This window comes from Camelus dromedarius, chromosome 9, assembly GCF_036321535.1.
Source record: "Camelus dromedarius isolate mCamDro1 chromosome 9, mCamDro1.pat, whole genome shotgun sequence".
NCBI lineage: Eukaryota > Metazoa > Chordata > Mammalia > Artiodactyla > Camelidae > Camelus > Camelus dromedarius.
In genome coordinates, this window is record NC_087444.1 from 72,906,967 (window position 1) to 72,932,411 (window position 25,445).

Genomic DNA, 25,445 nt, shown 5'->3' on the forward strand with positions numbered 1-25,445 from the left:
ACACGGAGGCCATGCTGTATATGATCCCAATTATCTGAAGTGTCCAGAATCAGCAAATTCATGAAGCTAGAAGGGAGATTCACGGTTGCCAGGGGCTGGGAGTTATGGAGTGATCAGGGGTGACAACTAAGGTGTGGGTTTTTTTGGGGGGGCAATGAAAATGTTCTGGCAAATGGTAGTGATGGCTAAGCAAACTTGTAAATATACTAAAACCTGGATGGTACACTTTAAAACAGTGAAAGAGATGATATGTGAAAGCTGTTTTAAAAAAGGTGGGGGAGGGGGAGAAAAAGAGGAGAAGGGGGAGGCAACTGTGGTGTGACAGACAGGATGCTGGGCTTCAGCACATCACGAGAGAAGTGGCTGGGCTCTCAGTACCCAGGACCTCGTGGGCACGATGCGGGAGGGACCCAACCCATGCTCCACGAGGGCACATTGGCGCCAGACGTGCAGCAGGGGCCAAGTCGGACTTGTGGACCCATGACTCACGACCAGAAAGGACACACCATCTCACATAGGAATATTAAGGGAGAAAGAGCTCTACCTTGATATCCTCTGAAGGAGTGAAGGAGGCAAATCCAAAAGGAAGTGAAAGGTAGGAAGAAAGCAAGCAGAAAACATTTAGTTTAGCAGAAACGAGATGACACAAAGCATCTCTGACAACTCTGAAGCCCTCGTTCTGCTTTGTGTGTGAGAGGCGGTGGTGATGGGAGGAACCACAGCCTCTCTGAACCCTCGTTCCCTCCACTGTAAAACTGCATCTGAGAATTCACTGAGATTAAATAAGGTGCCTAGACCAATAAGAGATACGGAAACAAGTAACGACAAGGCTCCCGTATGGCCAGGTCCCTTGAGAGGGGCCCCAGTACCTGGATCCTGTTGAATATTGTCAGCTTGGACTTGGAGTCCTGCGGGGGATCCGCTGGAGGCCCGGCTGACGAGAAGGAGGCCATGGCTACCTGGCTCGGAGAAGCTGTGCAGCACATATCCATCTTCACCTTCTCCTTCCGGAAGCCTGAGAAGCGCTGCGCCCTAGAGTTGCTGGAGAAGAGCCTGTAGCCTCTGCCCCGGGAACAGGCTGAGCCCTTTTCACCTTTTGTGGCCCCAGAAGCCGTGCCATTCTCAGCCTGGGCCTGCTTCCCAGGGAGCTGGGCTCCAGGTGGCTCATCCCCTCCTAATTGGGTCTGCCGAGGGCCCCCAGGGGAAAAAATGTCCCCCAGGTCCAAGGTCCCTTTCGCAGATCTCAACTGCTTGGCCAGAGAGATGTCTGGATTCCCGGGAGGGTCCAGGGATGATGTTGTGATGGCTGGCGAAGTAGCAGCCACTTTTGGCCCTCCCTTTGAGTCCCGGCTCCTGCTGCTGGGGGAGGCCTCTCTGGGGAAAGTGGATGTGGATTTTCTCCTGCGGGCTGGGGAGCCCTCTGGCTCCGGGCTCACGGGGCCAGCATGGAGAGAGTCAACAGTGGGTGTTAGAGGTAGGGGCTGCTGCGGCCATGTCCCCTGCAGCGACTTCAGGGCAGCCTGCTTGCCGTCAGGCATGGGGAGCTGGGAGGTGGCGGCTGCCACCTGGGCGTGGGAGAAGATCCGCTGGGACTTGGTGATCATCTGGAACACTTGCATCTGCTCGTGGCTCACCAGAGACTCCTGCGACTTCAGGAAGAGCTGCCGGAAGAGCGGCGTGGCATCCGATGAGAGGCCACTCGGCTTCTGGATGTCCTGCAGGCCTGACTCCCCAGGGTTCTGCCGCGAGAAGGAATCGCAGTCAAACTTGCTCTTCTTGGAAGCCCAGGACTCATGTTCCCCGCTGGCATATCTGGGGTCGCCTGAGGCCTCCCCAGGCGCCTTCAGGAATGCAGGAGGGAAGGGCAGTGCGTCCTCCAGACCAGTGCCCAAGCTGGGTGAGGACTCCCCCATGGGCGAGGCACTGCTGAGCCCAGGGCCTGGCTCAGAGCCCTCCCGAGACGGCACTGCAGGAGGCTTGTGGACAGGAAACATGTTGTTCCCTTTGTTCTTAGGGCAGCCTGGCAGGTTCCGAAGCCACTGGAAATTGTGGCTTGAAGTCTGGGAACCAGCAGGGACTGTCTGGCCTCGGAACAGAGGCAGGCAGGCGGGCAGGGGACCGCCCTCAGGCCAGCCCTCCAGGGAGGATGGGAGCTGGAGCAGCGGATCAGGGCCGTTGTTCTCTGCTGCCCTTGATTGGACGGCCGTGAACACATCAGCAGCGGGCTCCTTACGTGGGGGCTGAGGCTCCTCAGGAACCTCAGGGCCCGGGGCTCCTGGGGCTGCCAGGGTGCCCGCCGGGGCGCAGGAGGAGGACCTGGATGAGGGTGGGCAGGAACAGGCAGTGCTTCTCCCCTCGCCAATGTCTGGGGCCGGCCCGGGAGAAGGGAGCTTCTGGTGGACGATGCTGTTCACGATGCAGCGCAGGAGGTCTCGGCTGGGCAAAAGGGAGCCGGGGGACCTGGCTTCTGGGGGCACCAGGGTCCGCAGGCCCCCGGGTGTGGGCTGGCCAGCCGCCTCGTGGGTGTGGGGTGAGTCCCCGCAGGCCTCCTCCTCTGGGGGGGCCTCCTTCAGGATGCACAGGCCGTGCTGCACCTCGTAGTGCCGGCGCAGGGAGCGGTAGTCACAGTAGCTCTTGCTGCAGCCCTGCTCGATGCACACGAAGGGCTTGGTCTTCTGGTGGGTGAGCATGTGTCCGGTCCTGCAATCACATGAGAGGAGGAGGTCAGCGGGGGTCTTGGGTCCATTCTCCCACCGTAGGACCCTAAGCGTGTTCCCAGGGGCAGTGGTACAGCAACACCACAGTTCAGAAACTGCACGCAGCACCACGAGGGAACACTTATGTGGCCCCTGCTGCGGTCAAGCCACTGGGGAGGGGTGCTCCTTCCATCCTCCTCAAGCAAACCCCTTATCTGAGGAAAAGTTAACTGGGGAGTCAAGTCTGAGTAACCCAAAGTGGGTTCCCAAGGAACATCAGTCTCCAGAGTTGCTCCCTGGGTACTTGGGCTCAGCTGGCAAATAAGTTTTGAAAAAACACAGTTTGCTTCTTGGAGGTTCATAGTAGCAAACTGAAAAGCCACATAGTTGATAAAGACACATCTGTTTAACTTTTGACGTCTCTCAAACTTATTTGAGCACAGAACCATTTCTTCAAATAGCCCCTTTTAGCATCCCTGAGAATCAGAGCTCTGGGCATGCACCTGAGGGAGTGCTAACTTGGGGATGATTCTTCCTTTAACAAAGGAGCCTTGCTCTTCCCATAGGATTCCTCTAGATAGCTACCTGGAACCCCCCCCACTGCAAACACACAAACAAACAAAAAACCTCCCAAAAAACCAGATGCCCAATCAGTAAAAATTTTCTAGAAAACAGCCAAATGTGGCTATAATTTCTGTAACTATAAATGAATACGAACATATATCATATTTATATCACATTTAATATCTACTTAATGTATTATAAATACAAACAAAAGAGTAATTCACATTTTGGGTTCCCAGCAGTCTTACTCTGGACAGTTCTAATAAATGTAGTACAATCAATAACAAAACCCTTCCCCAAAGGTAGACCCTTGGTTTCTATCTGAGGGAAGAGAACGCATTAGGAGACCCACTTTTTAGTCCTGTTACGAACTTGTGACATGAGCAAATTACTTCCTATCCAAGGGCTGGGGATAAAGAGGAGAGAATAAAATGGAAGCAGGTTCCATCAGAGCCCTCTGTAAAGGCTGAGAGCGCTGTAGAAATGCAAGGGGTGGTCCTCCCCTACCTGCAGATCTCTTGGTTTGAAAAACCTGTCTCCTTCCTCACTAGCAAGAAAAGCTTATTATTTCTAAAACGTGAAGAACAGAGGGAATTCTGCTCCCAACCCTTATAATGAGCTTGCTTTTTAAATCAAGAGTTAAAAAAAAGAAAAAACCAAGAGTTAAAAAGGAGGAGTTTTAAAAAGGGAGAAAAAAGTAAAACTCCACTACTATGTAATAGAAACAGGCGTTTCAGGACCTCTTTTGCCCCAGTGTTACCCCAACACATATTCCTCGAGGAGCGCAGATCCCGCCTCCTCAGACACCCACCAGGGCCTCTGGACACTTCTCTACAGAGTTAGCCCACTCCCTCCACGACAAGATTGCCTCTGGAGGGAGTCGTCACGTGTCTTTAACCACCAAGGTCCCGTATGCAAACGGCAGCGGCGCCCTCCTCCCTGGTGTGAACCTGGAGGCTGGGAAGAGCCAGGCCAGGGCAGCGTGGGACCTGCCCCAGGAACCCTGGTGGTGTGAGACATGGAGTCTGCATCCAAGCACAGGCCGCAGGCCCCTGGGGAACCCAAAAGAGGAAAGGGGGCAGGTGGACGGGAGGAGAGGAAAAGGACATGGGCGCGTGTCCCCTCCCTGCCAACCCCAGACAGACATGTCCTGACCAGACTCCTACATACAGGTGGTCCTGCCTCTTAAAGGCCTTGCTGCAGATTTTGCAGACGTGTTTCCTCTCCTGGCTGTGCGTCAGGTAGTGCTTGCTCAGAGAACTGGCGCTGCTGAACACCTTGCCACAGAGGCTGCAGTCCAGAAGCGGGTTCTGAGGGGAGCCGTGCTGCCGCCTGCCTTTCCTCGTGCTCCCACTGCCGGCTCTGCCACCTTCGTCAGCCTCTTTCAGCACCTTGAGCGTCCCAAGCCCCAGGTCTAAACACAGGGAGGAAGCACAGGTTACAGGCATCTAGGGACACTGCAGAGTGCGGCCAGAGAACTCTGCACTCTTAGAGCCCCTGTGGACCTGGGAAGAGCTGGCCAAGAAACCTCACTCCAACTGCAGCAGCTTCATTCACAGAGAGAACAAGGCTTCAGACCAGGCACCTGGGAGAAGGGACCCTGGTCAGGCCATGCCTGCAGGGCAGCACCCAGTCTTGGTGCCACACTCGGGGTGGCGGGGTGGCGGGGGGGGGGGGAGCTACCAGGACAGAGTGACCATGACGGGCAGGGCTTTCTGACTATACCATCCATGGCACTCTCGGAAGTGCAATCCAGAAATATAATCCAAAACTTTAGAAAAGCATAAATCCTTTCTCCCAGCCAATTCCACTTTGGGTCTTTTGATTAAGGAAATTAACGTAGATCTGTAGAAAGAGTTAGTGGCAAGCAAGTGAACTGCAGCACCATTTTTCTCGGTGTAATGTGAGAACCACCTAATATCTGACACAAGGGCACGTGGATGCCTGCGTCTGGTTCCAATGGCCTACAGCATAAACATTTAAGATAAAACTGTAGAAAAATATCCGATGACGTGAAAGGGTGTTCGTGCTATATCGTTACATGAGAAACAAGCAGACTGTGGAAAAACAGAAATGATCTGGTCTTTAAAACAGAAAAATAAATTTGAACAGAAATCAAATGGCGAGAATGGGATTGACTGGTAGGATTATGGATCATTTTGGCTTTCCTCTTATTGCAGATCTGAATTTTCCATGTTTCTGTACTCCCTGGGTAAATGATAAAAGGCATTTCCACAAATCCTGTCCTCTGAGGGGCAGGGGAAGGGACTGGGAATGGGCAGGTGGGAGAGGGGAGATGTCTGCAAATATCTGAAGGGCCGAGGTGTGGAGGAGGGAGCAGACTGCCTCAGTTGTGTTACAAGGGCCAGAGGTAGATCTGGTGAATGAAGAGTAAAGACAAGCTGATTTCAAACCACTAGAAACGGAAGGGCCAAGGACACAAGGCCTCTGCAGGCCCACTGCTGTGTTCTTAGCTCCTGGAATTCCCGTTCAGGCTAATGGCTTATCTACATCGTACATGGGCCGGAGGCCTCAGAAGATTTTCATTCTAGCAAGTGCTCAGGACATTTCTTGAGCTGCCTTATCCCAATTAACACTAACGTTTGCTCTGCAGGGCCAGTTCAGATGGGGCCTGCCACGCATGCGGTGTGATTATAAATATCAAAGAACTCTTCCTGGTCAGCCTACCTAAGCAACTTGCCTGAGAACCTATGAAGCGGGGGAAAGACAAAAATCAAATTTATCCTGTAGGGGAAGCCTGAAGGCAAACCAAAGATTTAATCAAGGTCTTTATTCCATTAATTCTCGCTTTGCTTCTCTGCTGCGGAAGAGAAGGACTTAGAACTGAATCAATGGACTGTCTGAAATTAATTCTAACAATGTTGGTAAAAATCACTCTCATCTGTCCAATGCTTTATAGTCTGTGAAGTGCTTTTACATTCATTTCTTCTTTTGCTTCTTATAGCAGTCACTCGGGGGAATCAGAGTGGGTGTTACTATCCCACTTCACAGATGGAGACACCGAGGTTGAGGAAGCTCAGACAACAAAGGAGCAGGTGGACAGGACCCCAGTTCATTCTGGACATGGAAAAAGAGTGTCTGAGATGTGGTGATGGGTGGGAGCATCTCCCATCAACTCAAAGGTCTGCCCACCCCACACACGAGATCGGGACAACTCCAAACATCCATGTTTCTCAACATTATTCCCCAGGATCAGTGTTCAGCTTCCCTGACTAGGAAGTTGGGAACAATTCCCAGGTAGGAAAAAAGGGACTGTTCCCTATTCACCTGTGGGAGAAAAACGTTCTTAACCAATCCATGCACACTCAACCCCTCACTGGCCACAGGAACTTTCAAACAGCCCACCAGGCCCTGGACCCGGGTGGACAGCCTCACCTTGAACGGAGGTCTGAGATTCCGGATCTGTGTACTCCTCCAGCAGCTTCATGGAGTCACTGTCCTTCCCCGAGTACAGGGACAGGGTGTCCAAGTTGTCCTCCAGTGCCTCACTGGGCACGTCGGGTGTTGGGAGGCTGGGGTCCAAGTCCAAGCCACTCAGGCTGGTGTAGAGCAGGCCTCGTGTGCTGGGACCCAGATCCCGGTTGAGGGTGTCGCTGCAGTTGAGCCCCTGGCTCTCGGAAAACGAAGGGAGGTGCATCTCTGATGGAAGGGTGCCCTCGTCCTCAAGGCTGTACTGGTCCATGGCTCTCCACTGCCAGGTCTGGGCCAAGAGCTACTCTCTAGACAAGCAAGGCTGTGTAGGGAGTCAGGGAGGAGAGAGCTCTTGCTAGTGTCTAATTCCTGAGAACAAACGAGGAGGAATCACGATTATGAGATGGTAACACACATGGTGGATAGAGAGTGGACTTGGAGTTCAAACAGACCTGTGCTGGGGTCTGCTCTCTGCCACTTAACAGCCATGTGACCTTGGACAAGTCACTGAATTTCCATAAGCCCCAGTTTCCCCATCTGTAAATGGAGCATGTGAGTCCCCCCATCATAATACCGTTGTCAGGAATAAATGAAAGGCTGTTGGCAACATGATGGACTGAACTCACCTCTTTCTCCAACTATAGACACACAAAAATATGAGAAAAGACCATTTTTAATACATAGCCAAGCTCAGGAGACAGGTAACACCCCAAGTGCTGCAAAGACTGTGAGTTGTTTTTTGGTCTGGACTTTTAAGGAAATCTCTGTCAAATCGCTAGCTGACAACTAAGCTGACAGAAGAGACTTCACTGACCACACATGACAAAAAAATACAGTCTTTACCAAGATAGCTTAGAAGAGTCACTCAACAAACAAACAATGACAACCCACAGTGGGCAACAGCAAAGCCTGGGGTCAGGGGTGAGAATCTGATTCCCAGAGTCACCACATTATAACATTCGAAGTGTCCAGTTTTTTTAACAACAAAAATTATGATGCATGCAAATAAAGTACGGAGAAGACCATCCATTTCATATAAATGCCTCAAACAATAGGCAGCCCTTTTCCATCTGGCTTCTTTCACAAAGCTCAGTATTTTCAAGGTAAATCGCCACTGGGGCACAAAGCATCACTTCACTCCCTGTCACAGATGATCGCTGTTCCACTGTCTGGACAGAGCATGTTTTCTTCATCTGTTCACCTGTTGACGGGTATCCGGGCTACTGTGAATAACTCTGTCCACATTTAACAAACAGTTGATGACTCACTGATAACAAATCCAGCGGATCCTAGAGTAACTGGAGTTTGGGCCTAGTTTCCTAGGCTGTAGGTTTCTACTGTTTCTAAACACTTCATGTTGACATGCAATGGAACAGCTGTGCCCTCAACATCTGAGTTTTACATTATGAGTCTACCTGGGTGTCTGTGTAAGCTCCCTACTGAGGGAGCTCAAATTAAAGCTGAATGCAGGTCTGAAATCCTGTACCAGATCTTGGGGACCCAAGTGAGTTTCAGAATTCAGAATCTAGGGGATAGAGAAAGGTACATCAATGCACATGCCACACTGCAAGTAACCCCTGTGGGTCCAGGGCAGTACCTGGTGACCAAATCATTATTTGCATCGACACCCTTGACAACTCAGAGTAAATGGAATAGATACAGTCTGTAAATGGCAACATGTAAGTTCAGGTTGGGCCACCAAGTGAGGTTTGAGACACCTCAGGATTCTCAGAGCTTTAGGAGATTCTAAATTGCAGACAAGAGAATGCAGATTATAGATGTTTATACTCTGAGGCAAGACGAATTTCTCTGCCAATTCCAAAGTTTCTTCTACCATACTGCTATGAAATGTTCTCGGCACTCCAAGGGGAAGAGAACCCATCTCCTTCATTGCCGAGTAATAAAAACAAGCTAATAGTATAAAACATAAAGCATTATTTAAAAGAAACAGAAAGCAGTATTTTATAAAGTAAAATCTTAAGCATTTTCTCCTGCTCAGGGATCACACTGAGCGATTTATGTGCATGAATTCACTCACTCCTCACAACCCAGAGACTGGTTCTATTACCTCCATTTTGCAGAGAAGAAAAGGGACTCTAAGAGGGTAAATCATTTGTCCAAAGTCATAGAGCCACAGGTAGCTGAACTAGATTCTAAACTCAAATATTTTGACTTTAGAGCTTGTATTCTTACCCTCTGCCCAATATTGATTTTCTATAAATTAAACTGTAGATTGCACTGCACCAATTACACTAGAAAACACAAAAGGTGCCAGGTGGGGATGGGGTGGGAGACTGAATGTCTCTGGATTCCCCCAAATGCCAAACAACCCACCTTCCGACATAACCTCCCACTGTCCATAGAACAAACTGGTCTAGTGACAACCTCGGACAGGCAACCCGGAAGCCCAGACGTCATGCTTTGACATTTACATCCTTTTCCAGACAGTAAAGCAACCCCCCCATCCCCCGCCAACCAATATTGAATGCGCTCTTGTTCTGTCAACAGATACACTCAATTCAACAAGTTTTAGCGCCTTCTAGGTACAGAGCTCCCTGCTAGTCCCCACAGGGCAGGGTTTCTGGTCCCTTGGAAACTTGGAGACATTCCCAAGCACTCAACTACTCTTTCCAAGAACTCTGTAATACTGTGTTTTCATTTTGAGAACAACCTGAAGAAGAAGATCTGTATATCTGGATTACTGGATTACCACCTTCTAACCCAGCACAACTACCACTTGCTTTCAATGCCTGAGGCATGTTTATGATTTCACTAATGCCACTAATGCTGAATAGGAAAGGGCTTTAATTGCCACAGGCTAGTGAGAAGAGGATAGAGATGGATTTAGCTCATGATAATGCTTTTGGGCTCAACTAAAGCCAACAGACATCATGGTACAAGTGGAAATTTTGCTGCAGTTCAAACAGAAAAAGGACGGGAGATCTGAGACACCACAGAGAACTGCTAAACCCAAAAGTGCCCAGTGGGGCAGTCTGCAAAGTATCTGTTTCAAGGAAGCAGTTAAGTTTCAGCAAAATTGCATCCCTCTCATTAAGTTAATATTTGTAATCTGAGTTACATTTGTTTGGTTGCTTTATTTGTCTTCAATTTGCACACTGATTTCGGCTTTATGGTGGCACAAGAGCTGTAAGCTTTAGGAACTTAAGCCTCATTTTATCATCATTTAGGCCTTGTTTACCAGTTGAAAAAATAATTTAAGTCAACACTGGGGATCCAAAGCAATATTATTTTTTTCTTCTAAAATAGGCCAACATTCCACGACTGGTAGGGGTAGAAGGAGAAAGGGATTCTTCTAAGAAATGCTGCAACCTATCAGGAAAGTAACCTACCATATGCTTCTAGGCCACAGTAATAAATCCGCAGTTAGGTAAATAGTATTTACTGTAGCACTGTTTGAAGGGAAGGAAGGGAACAATCTGAATGTCTACCTAGTCTACAAAGATATTTTATTTAGTCTGCAGTAAATTTCAATATTTTTCAATTGGTTATCAAGTGGAAAAATCCGTCAGAGTTCTTTTGGCCAGCCCATCACTGTCCAAAAGAACTTTCTGTGCTGGAGGAAATGTTCTTCATCTGCACAGTCCAATGATAGCCACTCGCCACATGTGGCTGATGAGCAGCTAGAAATGCAGCTGGTGCAACCGACAAGCTAAATTTTTTATTTTATTTAATTTTAATTAAATTTAAATTTACAGAGCTGCTAGCAGCTACCACATTGGACACTGCATTGAAATAAGCTTTTCCAACTTCTATTTAAATATCTGGGAGGAAAGATCGGATAATCTGTCAACACTGAGTCCAAGAAACAACATTGGCTGGAGCTGAGAAGCCACAGCTGCCTTCAGACACAGCATGCACGCTCCAGTTTGCCACAGTCCCCACCACTCCCTAATTTCTCCCACCTTCCCACCTCACTCATTTATATGCCGTACCGGCCCTGGAATATTTATGACCCTTATTTGTGCAGTTTCCCTGGACCACTTTTTCTTTATTCAGCTTTACCAAATGAAACCCTTCAAAATCAGGCCTAAATGCCCCCCTCCACTATAGAGAATACAGTCAAGATAACTAAGTCTGAGATTATTTCTCCTTCCTCTGAACTCGGATAAGCACTTGTCTGACAACCACTTAACTCTTATCCCAAATGACCTCAGACTTCAACGATCTTTCAGGCTCTTCCATTCCCTCCAGACTAGAAGTTCTGAGAGGACGGAGACTCTGCCTTATATGTCTGTACTTCTCACAGCATCCTGCCTGGCACAGAACTCTGATCACAGAAGGCTCCCAGTGTCCTTTCATTGATGAGTGACAGGATTCCATTGTGCCACCTCTCGTCCCCTTTGAAAAGCCCCAACCTGTTGGTCTGTCAGCCTCTACCCCCTACTCCCAGCTCCAAGCACCTCCGTTCCCTCTCTCTTACCCAGGAGAGCGCAATCATGTCTCAATACAACCATCAGGTTGTTGGGAGCTGGGAGACAGAAGAGACTTGCAGCTTTTACCCTTGATATGCAAATTCTTTCCTTATTTCCCACTCCAAGCATTTTTGCTAACTATACTCCTGTTTTGTTTGACCTACACAATTGGTTTAGTCGCCAGCATTTTTTTAATGGGGAGATTTCAACTAGGTATATGAATTTCTGACTTCCCTTGAAAGTTATTAAGATTTAATGTTTCCTAAGAATTAACAAAAGGACAGAGAGGGGGACAATGGATATCCCTGGAAAGGGCCATGGCCTCCAGTTCCCAGAGTCCTCACTTATCTTCCTGCCTGACTCCATAATCATCACCATTATAATAGCAAGCACTGACCAAAGCTTTATCATATTCCAGGCACTACTGCAACCACTTGTATATTGTTTCACTTAATTCCTACAACATTCCTTTGAGGCATATACTATATTATTAACCCTATGTTACGGATGAGGCAAATAAAGGCCAGAGAAATTATATTAATTTGCCCAAAATCAAGGTTAGGATTCAACCCCAGGAAGTCTGACTTCAAAGCCCTCACACTTGACCACTCCACTATGCTAGGATTCCACGCTGGAGATGGGGACTCCTGTCCTACACCTGGCACCTACATCCTTAAGTTGAACAATCAGAGAAGATTCCTCCTCTAGCCATGTAACCAATACATATGTTTAACCAGAAGGTTAACTCATTTCCTCTGATCACTCATTTAAAAAGCCGATTTTAAAGCTTACATGGGAAAAGGGAGAGACACAGAGAAATCAGAAGGCTATGACTGTACTTTCCAGAGAAAATTCTTACACAGAATTAACTAAATGGGGAAAAGAGGCATCTAAGTTTCTCACTCCACAAGCTGGTCTTAGCAGACAAATGCTGATAAGGATTAAAATCTAGAAAGCAGTTTTCATATTGAGGACTCCTGGGGTCCTCAAGAGTCTTTCAGGGAGTCCTGGAGGTCAAAATCATTTTCATGATAATATTTAGATGTTATCTGCCTTTCTCATTCTCAGTGAAACTTACCAGGAGCTACAGGACTTATCTCAAAAGGCTGAATGCAGAAGCAGATTTTAGACTCCAGATGACTCCGAACATGAAAACCAATACCACTATTCTCACTCAATGTTTTGTTTTCTGAAATGTTAAATTTTTACAAATGTCAATTATGTTAATATACAATGGGTTTACTATTGCTATTTTTAAATGAATTAATAAAAATTTTAAAAAGTTATTAGTTTAAACTTCTAATACAGCAAAATTTCACCAGATATAGTTCACCTGCACAAAAACTCTATGGGGTCTTCAGTAATTTTTAAGTGGTAAAGGGATCCTAAGATGAAAAAGTTTGAGAACCACTGCTCTGAAAAGACAAAGTCCAGCATGGACGCATACACCCAAACACGTGTGTATTTGTGTAGGTCTGTGTAACCCAAACCCCCAAATTCCAAACTGGTGGCCAGCAAACATGTTTTGTAAGGACCCCACACTGTCTTTATAGTTATTAAATTTGTTGTCAACATTTAAAGATCACAAGGTTTCACATAAAGACAGTGTTCTGGTTTCTTCTCAGAAAAAGAAAAAGTTCTGCCAACACTGCCCTGGCATTTCCACTTGGCCATTTCCACTGGCTGGCATCACTTATATGGGGACCACAGTCTTTGGTTGGCCACACAATGGGCCCTTCCCTGTCCATCCCCTAAAGGTATCTAAGTTGCTGAGCTAGAGAAGAGAAAAATATTTCTTTGCAATAAATAATGAAATACATCAATCTAATAAATGTTTGCATTCATCCAAAGCAGTCAACATGTACAATAAATAACCCTTTTCCTTATCTGACTTCCCAAAGTTGCAACTTGTAATGGACTCACCATTTGGTAGAGACCCTTGGATGGATTAGAAACCCTTCTGAGAAAGCAAGGAGCCCATTTGACAAAGTAGAAGTTCTTGGATAAGTGCAAAGGGAAGAAACTCACCAGAAGAAGAGCAAGTAAATGAAACTCCAGGCAACAAGAGGGCCCAGTTTAGTCCCCACAAGGAAGGGGGTTCAGGTGACAGTCAGATCATTGGAAATTTCCTTCTTGAACGCTGGACAGTAAATTCAGGACGCTCATCCAACTTCTTTTGCCCTGAAAGCAGGTAGTGGAAAGGAAGAGGCAGTCAGAACTTGGCATACCGAAGAAGCTAGGACACAGGTTGTAAAACTGGGGGAGATGGGCGATTTTTGGAAGAAAGAAGAAAGCAATACTAAACTGGGGAGCTCTAGGAAGAAAAAGGGGTCCTGTTGTTAAAGGAGTTATTTTTCCTTTCCTTATTTCCCCCGCTGGGCAGGAGCCTGAAGAGTTTTGCTGGGAGAAGCCTAATTGTGGTAGACCTAGTGATGAAAAGGGATTTTTGTTGGAGAGTTGGGGAAGAGGGTTGGAAAAATAAATATTAGACAGGATAGAAAATGGAAGGACTGAATTGTTATCGGTGGAAAGCTATTCAGAAAAGGCGACTTTTGGTGAAAAGAAAGAATTTTTGCTGGAAGTGATCCGGAATGGAGGAAAACTCTGGGAAAGAAAGAGTAATTTTTTTTTTTTTTTTTTGCTAGAGGAAGTTCCTAAAAGGAGGGGGAGGGGCAAAATCAAAGAACAGCGGCGAGATTTTTGTTTTTGCTGGAAGATCCTAAAAAGAAACAAATCTGGGGCCCCTAAAGCAGGACTATTCAAGAGGAAAAAGAATTTTTAGCACAAGGGGCCTGGAAGCCAAGGACGAATGCAAGGCCGAGATGCAGAAAGTGCGGAGGTCGGGTAGGGCCCGCGGCGCGAGCTGGGGAGCTGAGACGGGGCAGTTGGGGCCTGGGGGGGTGGGGTAGGAAAGAAAAGGGGGTGCAGTGGGCCAGGGGCTTCTGAGGAGAGTCTTCTCCAAAGGGGAAGGGGCTGCGGGGGTGCAGCAAGGCCCAGAGCTGTTGAGGTGCAGAAGGTGCGTGCGCGACACAGGGTGAGGGGTGCCCGCCGTGCCTGCTGCGCCCCTCTAAAGGGAGATGGGGCCCCCTAAAAAATAAATATATAAATGAACTAGATTTTAAAAGGGGGAGGGGTTGAAGAATGAGGAAGGGGCGGGAAGGGGCGGGAAGGGGCGGGATAGGGAGGAAGGGGAAGGGGACAGGGGTAGCAGCAACCGGGTTTTACCCGCCCCCGGGGGCTCGCGCGCCTGGCCTCGCGCCTCGCGGGCCTCCCAGCGGCCCCACGCCTCTGGGCGCGCACGCGCAGCCGGGTCCGTCCCCGGAGCGCCCCGCTCACCCCCGGTGAGGGTGCGCGTGCGCGGCCGCGGGCCGCCTCGCGCCTCCCCGAGCGGCCTCGCGCTCGCCTCGCGCCGCCCAGGCTCCTGGCGCGTGCGGCCTGGCCGCGCAGTCTCTGCGACTATTCGGCCGCCGCTGAGGGGCGGGGCCACGCGAGGGGCGGGGCTTGGCGCGGTCAGGTGACCAGAGGCTGGCGGGAAAGGAGGCAGTTGGTCGCCATTTTAGGTGGAGGGCGGTTGGGGGCGGGAGAGTGTGGAGGTGCAGCAGGAAAGGGTCTGCGGGGGGAGGGGCTGACCCCCCCCCCCCCCGCCACGACCCACACCGGGAGGCGGAGGGTCTGCCTTCTCTGGCCATTGTTCCTTCAGGGCGACGTTAGAACGCAGCACGGGGAACTCCGGCTGCCTGCGGGCGGCTCTGAGCTGCAGTCTCCCGTGGTGGCGGGTTATGAGAGCAGGGGCTGTTCTCGCAGGACCGTGGGGCCCATCGAGGACCACCAGTGCTCTTGAGGAGGCCGTGGCGGAGGCAGAGGCCACCGAGACCTGCCTTGCAGTGGGGATGGGAAGGTGTGGGGCTGGAGAAGCACAAAGCAGGACGCGATCTGCTCCGCCTTTCTTTGGGCAAACCCTGAGCCATGTATGGGTCGGGCTCTGTGCTGAGCTGTGATGCAGGACAGATGGAAACCGGGGAGAGCAATGGCCCGGGGGTGCTGACTGGCCAAGACGTTTGAGCCCTGGAACAATTTAGCCAGAGAATTGATTCCTTGGAAACCATGTATTGAAAACCTAGGGAGACAGAAGGCAGATTCGCGGTTGCCTGGGAGTGGGAATGAGGAATCGACTGTAAACCAGCACGAGGGGTCTGATTGGGATGATGGAAATATTCTGAAAGTGGATTGGAGCGATGGGTGCACAGTGTGGTGGCTTACAGTCGTTGGATTTATACACTTAAAACGGGCGATTTTCTTATAACTTATGCCTCAAAGTTTTGGGATGGGGGAGTAACTACATTATTTACTTATTTACTTATGGAGGTACTGGGGATTGAACCCAAGACTTATGTATGCTAAGCACAGCACTCTACCACTGAGCTATACCCTCTCCCTAAATTCTGTTTTTTAAAAATATAGATCCCTGAGGTAGATGGGAAAGAGAGGAGAGGAAAAGGACTGGCATCCTACTTTTGGATTTCTTCATTCAGCAAAAATTATTGAGTTTCTGTTCATTTTTGAGATACCACAGTGTATGAGTCAAACATCCCTGGTTTCTTATGTTCTAGAGCATCACTATCTGATAGAACTATGGTACAAGCCCCAAGTGCCAGCCACATAATTTTACATTTCTTAGTAGCCATTTTTTAAGGTTTAAAAAAATAGGTGGAACAAACTTTAATAACACAATTTAACCCTAAATGTTATTTGAACATGTAATCAATACAAAAAATTTTTAATGAGATAATTTACTTTTGGGGGGACTCTTTAAAATCTGGTGTGTATTTTACATTTACAGGACATCTCAATTCAGACCAGCCACATTTCAGGGGCTCCATAGCCATAGGTAGCTAGTGGCTCTGGTACTGAACAGCATACCTGTAGAGGGGGACAGGAAAATACATTTAGAATGCATTGTGGTTATTCTTTAAATAAAATGTATGGAAAGAGGATAGAATGTCAGAGGATGCTATTTTATACAAGTCAGTAAAAGCCTCTCTGGCAAAGTTACATGGGGCAAAGACCAGAAGACCCTGAGGAAGGGAGCTATAAAAATATCTGAAGGAAGAGCAAGTGCAAAGGCCCTGAGGCAAAGATCCATTTGAAGGACAGCAGAGACCAATGTGGTTAGAACTATACGAGTGAAGAGTAAACTAGGGGCAGAGCATGTAGGGCCTTGTAGGTTATGCAAAGAGAGTAATTAAACACCTGCCTTCCATTTAGAAGGGATTCTTCATTTATTTAGCAAACCTTAAAAAAAATACAGTGGTGTGATCTCTCCCCTGATAGAGGAAATGAGGACCCTGGCCAGTGGGTAGATGAGAGTTTAAAGAACAAGACTTCAGCTCCTGAAGTAAACTAACATTTTTCTGTCCTTTGACAAACATTGATCACTTTACGGACAAAGACAGATCCTTGCAACACCTAACACAAAGATGTAGCACTCAGAAATGATTTTAAAAGGCTACAAATTAATGTGACAGCCCAATAAAGAAACAAACAGTGCTTCAGCAGCACATATACTAAAATTGGAACGATACAGAGATTAGCATGGCCTCTGCACAAGGATGACGTGCAAATTCGTGAAGCATTCCATATTTGTTTTGCAGATTCTAACTACTATATATAAAATAGATATGCAAGAAGTTTCTACTGTATAGCACAGGGAACTATATTTAATATCTTGTAGTAACCTATAATGAAAAAGAATATGAAAATGAATATATGTATGTATATGTATGACTGAACTGTTATGCTGTACACCAGAAATTGACACAACATTGTAAACTGACTATACGTCAAGAAACAAAAGATATGGAAAGGCATTTCATACAAGAGGAAACACAGGAAAAGGGACCTGACCACGATAACAAGGTTTAAAACCACAGATATTCAGTCACACCCACCAGTTTGGCAAATTTTTAATTTTTTTGTATCAGGTGGAGCAAGGGGAACTCACACATTACTGGTAATGGCTAAAATTGGTACAGTCACATGGGAGAACAAATTTGAGTTATTGAATACAATTAAAGATGTATTGTGTCCTATGCCCCAGCAAATCCAGAAATTGTAGAGAAACTTACTCATAAGCCCTAGGAGATGTGCACAAGACTAATCATAAGAAGCAATGTTTGTTATAGCAAATAAAAAAAGCAAACCCCCCCCAAAAAAAACCTTGGATGATTCTGAAACAGAAAAAGGACATTAGTGGAAAAAGTAGTGACATCTCAACAAAGACTGCAATTCAGTTAATAGTAATGTATCAGTGCCGAGTTCATGGTTTTGACAAATGTACTGGGATAACGTCAGATGTTGACATTGGAGGAAACAAGGTGAGGGGTGTATGGAGGTGAGTATCTTTCCAACTTTCCTGTAAATCGAGAATTTCTCCAGAATCAAAGGTTTAGGAAAAAAAAAAAAGAAAATGTCCTTCTGTAGGACACTGGATAAATTGCTGTATGTTTATTTGTGGTATATTTATAAAGGAATTAAACATTTTTACTGAGGTATAGTTGATTTATAATGCTGTGTCTGCTGTCAGCAAAACGCTCTTGGGAACACTCTTTGGGGTGCAAATAGGAGCATCTCTAGGTATGTATTTATCTGTAGAGAAACCTTTGTATTTCTTTTCTTTTCTTTCTTAATGGACGTACTGGGGATTGAACCCAGGACCTCATGCATGCTAAGCATGCGCTCCACCACTGAGCTATATCCCTCCTCCCCTCTATTTTGTATGTTAGAAAACACATTTCACAATTCTGTTTTCTATTTTTGGTAATTTTTGTAATTCTTTTGTTTCTCCTACCAGACCAGATGCTCCTTGAAAGGTGTGGTCTGGCCTCATTCAATTGTCTATTCGCAAGACTATGCTTTCAGGGATCATTGCTGTAGTCCATGACTAGAGAAGTTTCTCTGAATGTGTAGAACACCTGAAACCACGAGGAGGAGGCGCAGCGTTCTCTCCAGAGTGTGAAGCCAGCTCTTGGTGTCGCTTTGGCGACTGTCATTTGCCATTGATGATTGTCCTTCTTTTCCTTTGGGAGACTAAGAGGGAGAGAACGCCATCTGAGTGGGGAAAAAAATAACAGTCTATTCGCCATAGCACTTAGCAAGACATTATCATCTCTAATAAAAATGAATATTATTATTAATAGTTATAATTATATCAAGATGACCAACTCATCCCAGTTTGCCTGGAACTTTCCTGACTTCAGCACTGAAAGCCCCATGTGCCTGGAAACTCCTCAATTCCAAACACACTGGGACAGTTAGTCACCCTAATTATAATGTATAATATAAATAGAAAACATTTTTGAGCTCTACTGATATTAACTTACTCCTCACAACATCCTGATGAGCTGGGAATACTACCATCATCCCTACTTTTCAGATGAGGAAACCAGCTCAGAGAGGTTAAGTAAATTCTTCAAGGCTATGCAGCTAGGAAGAGGCAGAGGCAGAAACAAGCCCATCCTTTTACCACCATGGGCATTCAGTAAATATTTGTTGATTGAAACAGTAAATTAAGAAAGCTGGGGGGAGGATATAGCTTAGTGGTAGAGTGTATGCTCAGCATGCGTAATATCCTGGATTCAATCCCCAGTACCTCCATTAAAATATATAAATAAACCTAATTAACCACGACCACCAAAAATAAAATAAAACTATAAAAAAGAAAGAAAAAAGAATCCTTAGGAACTTAATATTTGACCATAAAATCTCGTCAAAGAGGTAAGGCACTCTTACCCATGTTTCTATCTCTAGTAACCTAGCAGGGTCTGGCACATAGGAAATCGACTGTGAAATCACACAGAACCAGTGGCATTTGGTTAATTACCAAAGGACGAAATTAGCTTCCATGGGCTGAAGGAGGAAGGAGAAGGTTATAAGGACTGGAGCAGATTTTTAAAAAGTTTCAGACCCAATCCGCATTTTAAAGGCCATGTGGATTATGAATTCAGTGAGCCCAGTAACCATCAGTTTGCTGACCATGTGCCAGACACTTGATTAGAAAGCATCACCGGGGTGTGGGTGGGCAGAGTCTCCCTGAACACAGGGTATGAAAGGGAAAGTGATCCTGGGAAATTCAGAGAAGGACCGGAGTTAGATATGGAGGCTGGAGATTGATGCTCCAAGACTGGTGGGATAATAATAACAACAACAACAACAACAACAACAACAACAACAACAACAACAGAAGTAGCAATCATATATGAAAGCCTTCAGTAATGCATATCATGCACCAGACTCCCTTCTAAATGTTCTTATGTATAATCTCACTGAATTCTCACAACCACCTCATGATGTAGATACTATCGCCCACCTCGTTTCCTGGAAGATGGGACTTTTAACAGAAGGTGACTGGTGAGGGAGTCTTAGGATTTGTTCAGGCCATGGGGAGCCCCCTCAGCAGAATTTTCAATCTCAGCACCATTGACAGTTGGGGATCAGATGGTTCTTTGTGGTGGGGGGCCGTCCTGTGCATTGTAGGATGTTTAGCAGCCTCCCTGACCAGTAGCACCTTCTCTCCACAGTGTGACAATCAAAATGTCTCCGGACATGGCCAAGTGTCCCCTGAGGGGAAAAACTGCTTCCAGTTAAGAACCATTGCACTAAGCGTTTTTTTCTGAACAGTGAAGGGATGCATACCTGAGTCTGGAATTATTTCCCTGGGAGCCCAGGAACACAAGCCTTTCCTCTCCAGCTCCCTGCCTGCATGAATAGAAGTCATGTCCAAAGTAGAATTTGATCCCGTCCACAATTCAAACCTCTGTTCCGTTTCCACCATCCTCAACGGCTGTGGTGGCAACAGATGAAGTCAGCACTCCCAGGGCAGCGTGTGAAATGCCTGGCTCCCAAAGGGGTCTGGATAAGTGTGTATCCCAAGACTCTAAAATCATTTGTAGTCTTGTGCATCCCTCTTTGGACTTAGTTTCACTCACCCATCGTATACTGAGCACCCCCTGATAACCACTGGGAGAGGACCTGGAGTCTCAAAGATGAATGAGGTGTGGTACCTGCCCCCCACAAAACCCTTTCAAGATTCATATTTCATCTAAGAATATGGATCTGATTGTGTCACTATCATCTGTTAAAAAACCCCAATAATGTCCACACAAAAACCTGTACACAGGTGTTCAGAGCAGCGTTATTCATCGTAGCCAAAAAGTGGAAGCGACCCAAATGTCCATCAGCTGATAAGTCGATTACAAAATATACATGTGTACAATGGGATATTGCTCAGCAATAAAAAGGAATGGCGCTCTGATACGTGCTACAACAGGGCTGAATCTCCCAAACAATGGATTGCCTCCACCTTTTGGCTCTGGTGAGTACTGCTGCTTTGAACAATCATGTACAAGTCTTTGTTTGAATACCTGTATTCATCCTTTTGAGCGTATACCTAGGAGTGGAATTGCCAGGTCACATGGTTCTCTGTTTAACCTATTGAAGAGGATTGGTTTTGAAAGTAGAGAATTTGCTGAGGAAAGAGAATGACATGAGTCAAAGCTGATGCCATAATTTTTTTTTTTCATTGAAGTAGAGTTGATTTACAATGTTGTGTTAGTTTCAGGTGTACAGCAAAGCGATTCAGTTATACGTACATATATGTTATTTTTCAGATTCTTTTCCATTAGAGGTTATTATAAGATATTGAAATAGTGCCCTGTGCTATACAGTAGGTCCTTGTTTATCTATTTTATATATAATTGTGTGTATCTGTTAATCCCAAACTCTTACTTATGATTCCATAATTTGTGACCCAGGCAATTGAATGACTGAGTGGTAGTGCCAGTCACAGAGTTGGGAACACAGCAGGAGGCAGGGATGGATGGCAGAGGAGGGGACAGTCATGAGATCAGTTTTAGACATGTTTGGACCCAATGAACCAGATCCTGGAGGTATATATAACTGAGTATGTCAGACCCTCTGTAAGGGAGACAGACATTAAACTAATTATGCAACTAATAGTGATGGTGACAAGTGCGACAAAGGAGAAGTGGAGGGCCAGTAAGAGGATGTGCCTTGAGAATCTGGTCAGGCCTGAGGGGCAGGAAAGGTTTGCTTAGCGAGAGATATTTGGGTGAGATTTAAAGGATGAGTAGGAGTTAACAGGTGTTCTGATAATCTACTGCTGCATGACAAACTGCCCTAAAGCAGTGGCTTAACTAATAATCATTTATTTGGTTCACAAATCTGGGGGTTGACCGGACTCAGGCTCAGAGCCTTTCATGCAGTGATAGTTAGAAGGTGGGTGAACTGAAGTCACCTCAAAGGTTTATGCACTCAATATCTGGTGGGGAGGGTGGCACTCAGTGGTAGAGCACATGCTTAGCATGCACAAGGTCCTGGGTTCAATCCCCAGTACCTCCATTGAAAGTAAATAAAAATAAATAAACCTAATTACCTCCCCCTCTCCCCACCAAAAAAATCTGGTGGTGGATGCTGGTATTGGCCAGGACCTCAGCTGGGACTTTTGGCCAGAACACCAGTGCGTGGCTTCTCCATGTGGTCTAGGCATCCTTCCAACATGGTGGCCTCAGGGCACTGGGACTTCTTACAGGGCATCTCAAGGCTCAGCTCTGAAGACAATGTCCCAAGAGAGCTAAACAGGCACTGTATTGCTTTATGACCTCACTTCAAAAGCCACCTAGAGGGGGGTGGTATAGTTCAGTGGTAGAGCGCATGCTTAGTATGCATGAGATCCTGGATTCAATCCCCAGTAAATCCAATAAACAAACAAACCTAATTACCTAACCCGCAAAAAAAGTCACATAGAATCATGTTAGTTTGCTAGGGCTGGCATAACAAAGTACCACAAACTGAGTGGCTTAAACCACTGAAATTTATTGTCTCACTTATAAATTCTGAAGGCCAGAAGTCCAAGGTCAGGGTATTGGTAGGGTTGATTCCCTCTGAGGACTGAGGGAGAATCTGTTCCATGCTAATCTCGTTTCTGGTGGTTTGCTGGCAGTCTTTGGTGTTCCTTCCTTCTACTTCATTACCCCAATCTCTGCCTTTACCATCATGTGGCGTTGTCTCTGTGTGCATGTCTGTGTCCGAATTTCTCCTTGTTTATAAGGACACCAAAAATATCAGATTAGGAGCCTACTCCGGTATAACCCCATCTTGACTAATCTAACTGCAACAACTGTATTTCCAAGTAAGATCAAATTCTAAGGTACTGGGGGTTGAGACTTCAACACAGAAATTTGGGAGATGGGGGACACACAATTCAACCTATACCAAGTCACTTTTGCTATAGTCCCAAGCCTGCCCAGATTCAAGGGGAAGGATCCCAGAACCCAATTCTTACTAGGCGACATGCCAAAGTCACTTTGTAAGAAGAGCATGTGGGATGGGAGATAGTCTTGGGGCTATATTTGGAAAATACAAATGTCAAGTGCTGAGGTAGAAGCTGGGGTGGAGGAATTAGCATCCTCAGCAGCCCTGGAATCAAACTATATCCATTAGGATGAATTTGGCTACAAGAAAAAGAACACTCAACTAACAATGACTGGAGGTGAATGACCCAGGGATAATTCCACAGCTCAGCCACATCATCACACATTTTCATATTCTCTGCTCTACTGTCCTCTGAGTACTGGTGTTTGATCCTTGTTTTTGTCTCATGTTCACAAGATGGCTGCTGCAGCTCCAAGCATCACATATTCGCTCCACTGTCCCAAGTGGGAAAGATGGAGAGCAAGAGCAAAGGCTCATTTTCTTATGAGTCTCAAGCTCTTTATCCAGAAAGATTTTCTGTGGTAGATTGCAAAAACTATCCTATTCTCCTTTTCTCACTGTATCCATGTCTCAGCCTTAAAACTTTGCAGCGCCCCTTCACTATGATTCTAGGCTTAGCCATGGAATGTGCCTTGGCAAATCGGATATCAGCAGATGTGACGCCAACAGAAGCTTGAACTGGGCTTGTGAGATTGGGCTCGCTCACTCCTGAGCCCCTGCTATGACCCTGAGAACCTGCCCGGGCTGGCTTGCCAGAGTATGAGGGAGAAGCATATGGAGCGTAGCTGAGTTGCTCTAGTCGCCTAGGCCAACCTTGACCACTCAAAAGCCACTGACCACCAGATATGTGAGTGAGCCCTGCCGAGATCAGCAGAACCACCTAGCCCATGCCCCAGTGACTCCAGACTCATGAGTGATAAACGCTTATGATTATAGTCCACTGAGGTATGGTGGTTGCTTGTTACACAGCATTACTGTGGTGGTAGATAATTGATTTACATTTTTTCAGAAATTCTCCAAGCGGTCTTGGCCAGAGCAGGAGGGTGGTGGGAGAGTGGGGGAGGGGTGGTGTCACATATTCAACCACAGCTGCAACTGAGTCTGAGAAAGCAAGTGACTGACAAGAGGGAGGGGGTGGATCTGATTGGCTTGATCTACTCCAAACAAAACTGAGATTCTGTTAGCAAAGACAAGGCAGGAGTGGCTGTGGGGTAGGCAGCAGGCAGTATCTGTCTCCGCAATGCAATGCCTGAAGGTACTAGTTATGCTTTGGGAAGGCTAAATGCATGCAAATGTATATAAAGGCTATTAGAAGACCCAGGAGTAATGGTGGTTCTTTCTGGCGAGGGGCCTGGGATGGGAGACAGATCAGGGAGGACTTCCGCATAATCAGAAAGTGTTTCAGTTTTCTACAAACTTGAAAAATGTAAATTTAAATATATTAACAACATAAAAATGCATTAATTAAATAAAAACATTACTTAAAATTAAAATGCATTCATTGAAAGTAAAACGTAGCTAAAATTACATTCAAATGTCTTAATTAAATGAAAACATATTACTTTAAATCACATTAAAATTCAATCATTAAATTCAATTATTTTAATTTAAATGCATTGATTAAAATTAAATTTAAACTATTGATTAAAATGAAATTCAAACTTGCTGATCAAATTAAATTTAAATTTTAGTGATTAGATGAAAATTTATTCATAAATGTGAATGAAAATTTAGTAAATAAAAGTAAAAATTGAATTAAAATTAAAGTGGTTTTTTTTTGTTTTGGTTTTGGTTTTCTTTTTTTTTAATTGCAGTATAGTCAGCTTACAAAGTTGTGTCAATTTCTGGTGTACAGCATAATGTTTCAGTCATACATATACATACATATATTCATTTTCATGTTTTTCATTATAGGTTACTACAAGGTATTGAATATAGTTCCTAAAGTTTAAATCATTCAATTAAATCACATTTTCTGCAGATTATGTTCTACGATGGTAATTCTGCAATTAAAAGAATTCATGTAACATGTGTATGAAAGTCTGAAACACAGTGTCTGGTGCATGGGAGGTGCTCAGGTGGGTGAGTTACGAGGTAGGACCTGAGCTCTGGCTTAGAGGATGGGGGACACCAACCTTTTGCCAAAGACTGCTTGCCATTGGGGAAGGAAGTGCTTCTCACACTGGGATCAGGAAGGTTATCTGGTCACTGTACCTTTGACAGTGCTTAGGAAGACAGGACAGTGCTTAGGAAGATGGGACAGAAAATAAAAGTCAAGAAAGGTCCAGATTTGCACTTAGAAAAGTGCAGGCATTTGAGGAGAAATCAATCAGCAAGGACCCTGTAAAAGAGGAACCAGAGAAGTGGAAGGAAAACCATGAAAAAGGAAGCCCCCGTGAAGCGAAGGGAAAAGATGCTCTCCAGAAGGAGGGAGGGGTCCAACCTGGCCACCGGATTTTCCTCTCCGCCCCCCTTTCTGGTCCTCTTCACTTCTTCACTTGCTCAGCCTTACCTTTATGATTCATCTCTTGAATCACTTCCTTCAAGCATCCTCAAATCCTCGCCCTTCTCTTCCTCTGGAGTAAGCACCTGGCCAAACTCCAGCCATCTGCCTTCTCCAAGCCAGCTGAGGCCTTCTCACTCAGCCAGCCTCACAGGTTTTACTTGAATCAGAGAAATCACAGAACTCTAGTGGGCACAGGGCACTCTCTGTCTCTCTTGAGATGCTTGCTTACTGCTCCATTGCAAGAGGGCTGTTCCCTTCCCGGCCTCCCACCGACCCACCCCTGCCATCCAGCTGATGACCACATCCCATGACTGAAGCCATCAGTCAGGAACCCCCTCCTTGCCCATCCTCAGAGCACAAGCCCCCTCATCTTCCCATTCATTACCTGTCCCCCAAGCCTTGGGTTCCATCCCCTTTCTCAAGGACTGAAGTCATCCTTCTAATTCTCCTCCTCCTCCCCTCCTGTACAGTCTGGCCCCACGCCCGCTGTTGCAATCCTTTCTAAAAGACATATTAGAACCTTCT

General features: G+C 46.2%; 1 protein-coding gene, 1 non-coding gene and 1 pseudogene across 2 annotated transcripts in view; 2 read left to right on the forward strand and 1 right to left on the reverse strand.

The window, feature by feature from the left end:
• Window positions 1-13,196, reverse strand: part of ZNF541 (zinc finger protein 541) — a 31,037-nt gene extending 17,841 nt beyond the window's left edge. Inside the window, exons 1-4 of the mRNA XM_010991684.3 lie at window positions 13,154-13,196; window positions 6,657-7,061; window positions 4,431-4,674; window positions 870-2,700 (exon numbers count right to left, since the gene is read on the reverse strand). Coding sequence (XP_010989986.2) covers window positions 870-2,700; window positions 4,431-4,674; window positions 6,657-6,963 — 2,382 coding nt within the window. The 5' untranslated portion in view covers window positions 6,964-7,061; window positions 13,154-13,196. The remainder of the gene's footprint in view (window positions 1-869; window positions 2,701-4,430; window positions 4,675-6,656; window positions 7,062-13,153) is intronic.
• A 3,473-nt stretch (window positions 13,197-16,669) lies between these two features.
• LOC116155046 (U6 spliceosomal RNA) lies at window positions 16,670-16,769 on the forward strand (annotated as a pseudogene).
• A 1,258-nt stretch (window positions 16,770-18,027) lies between these two features.
• Window positions 18,028-18,241, forward strand: LOC116155035 (small nucleolar RNA U3). Its single transcript, XR_004139066.1, has one exon. It is a non-coding gene; the product is annotated as a small nucleolar RNA U3 (small nucleolar RNA).
• The last annotated feature ends 7,204 nt before the right edge of the window (window positions 18,242-25,445 follow it).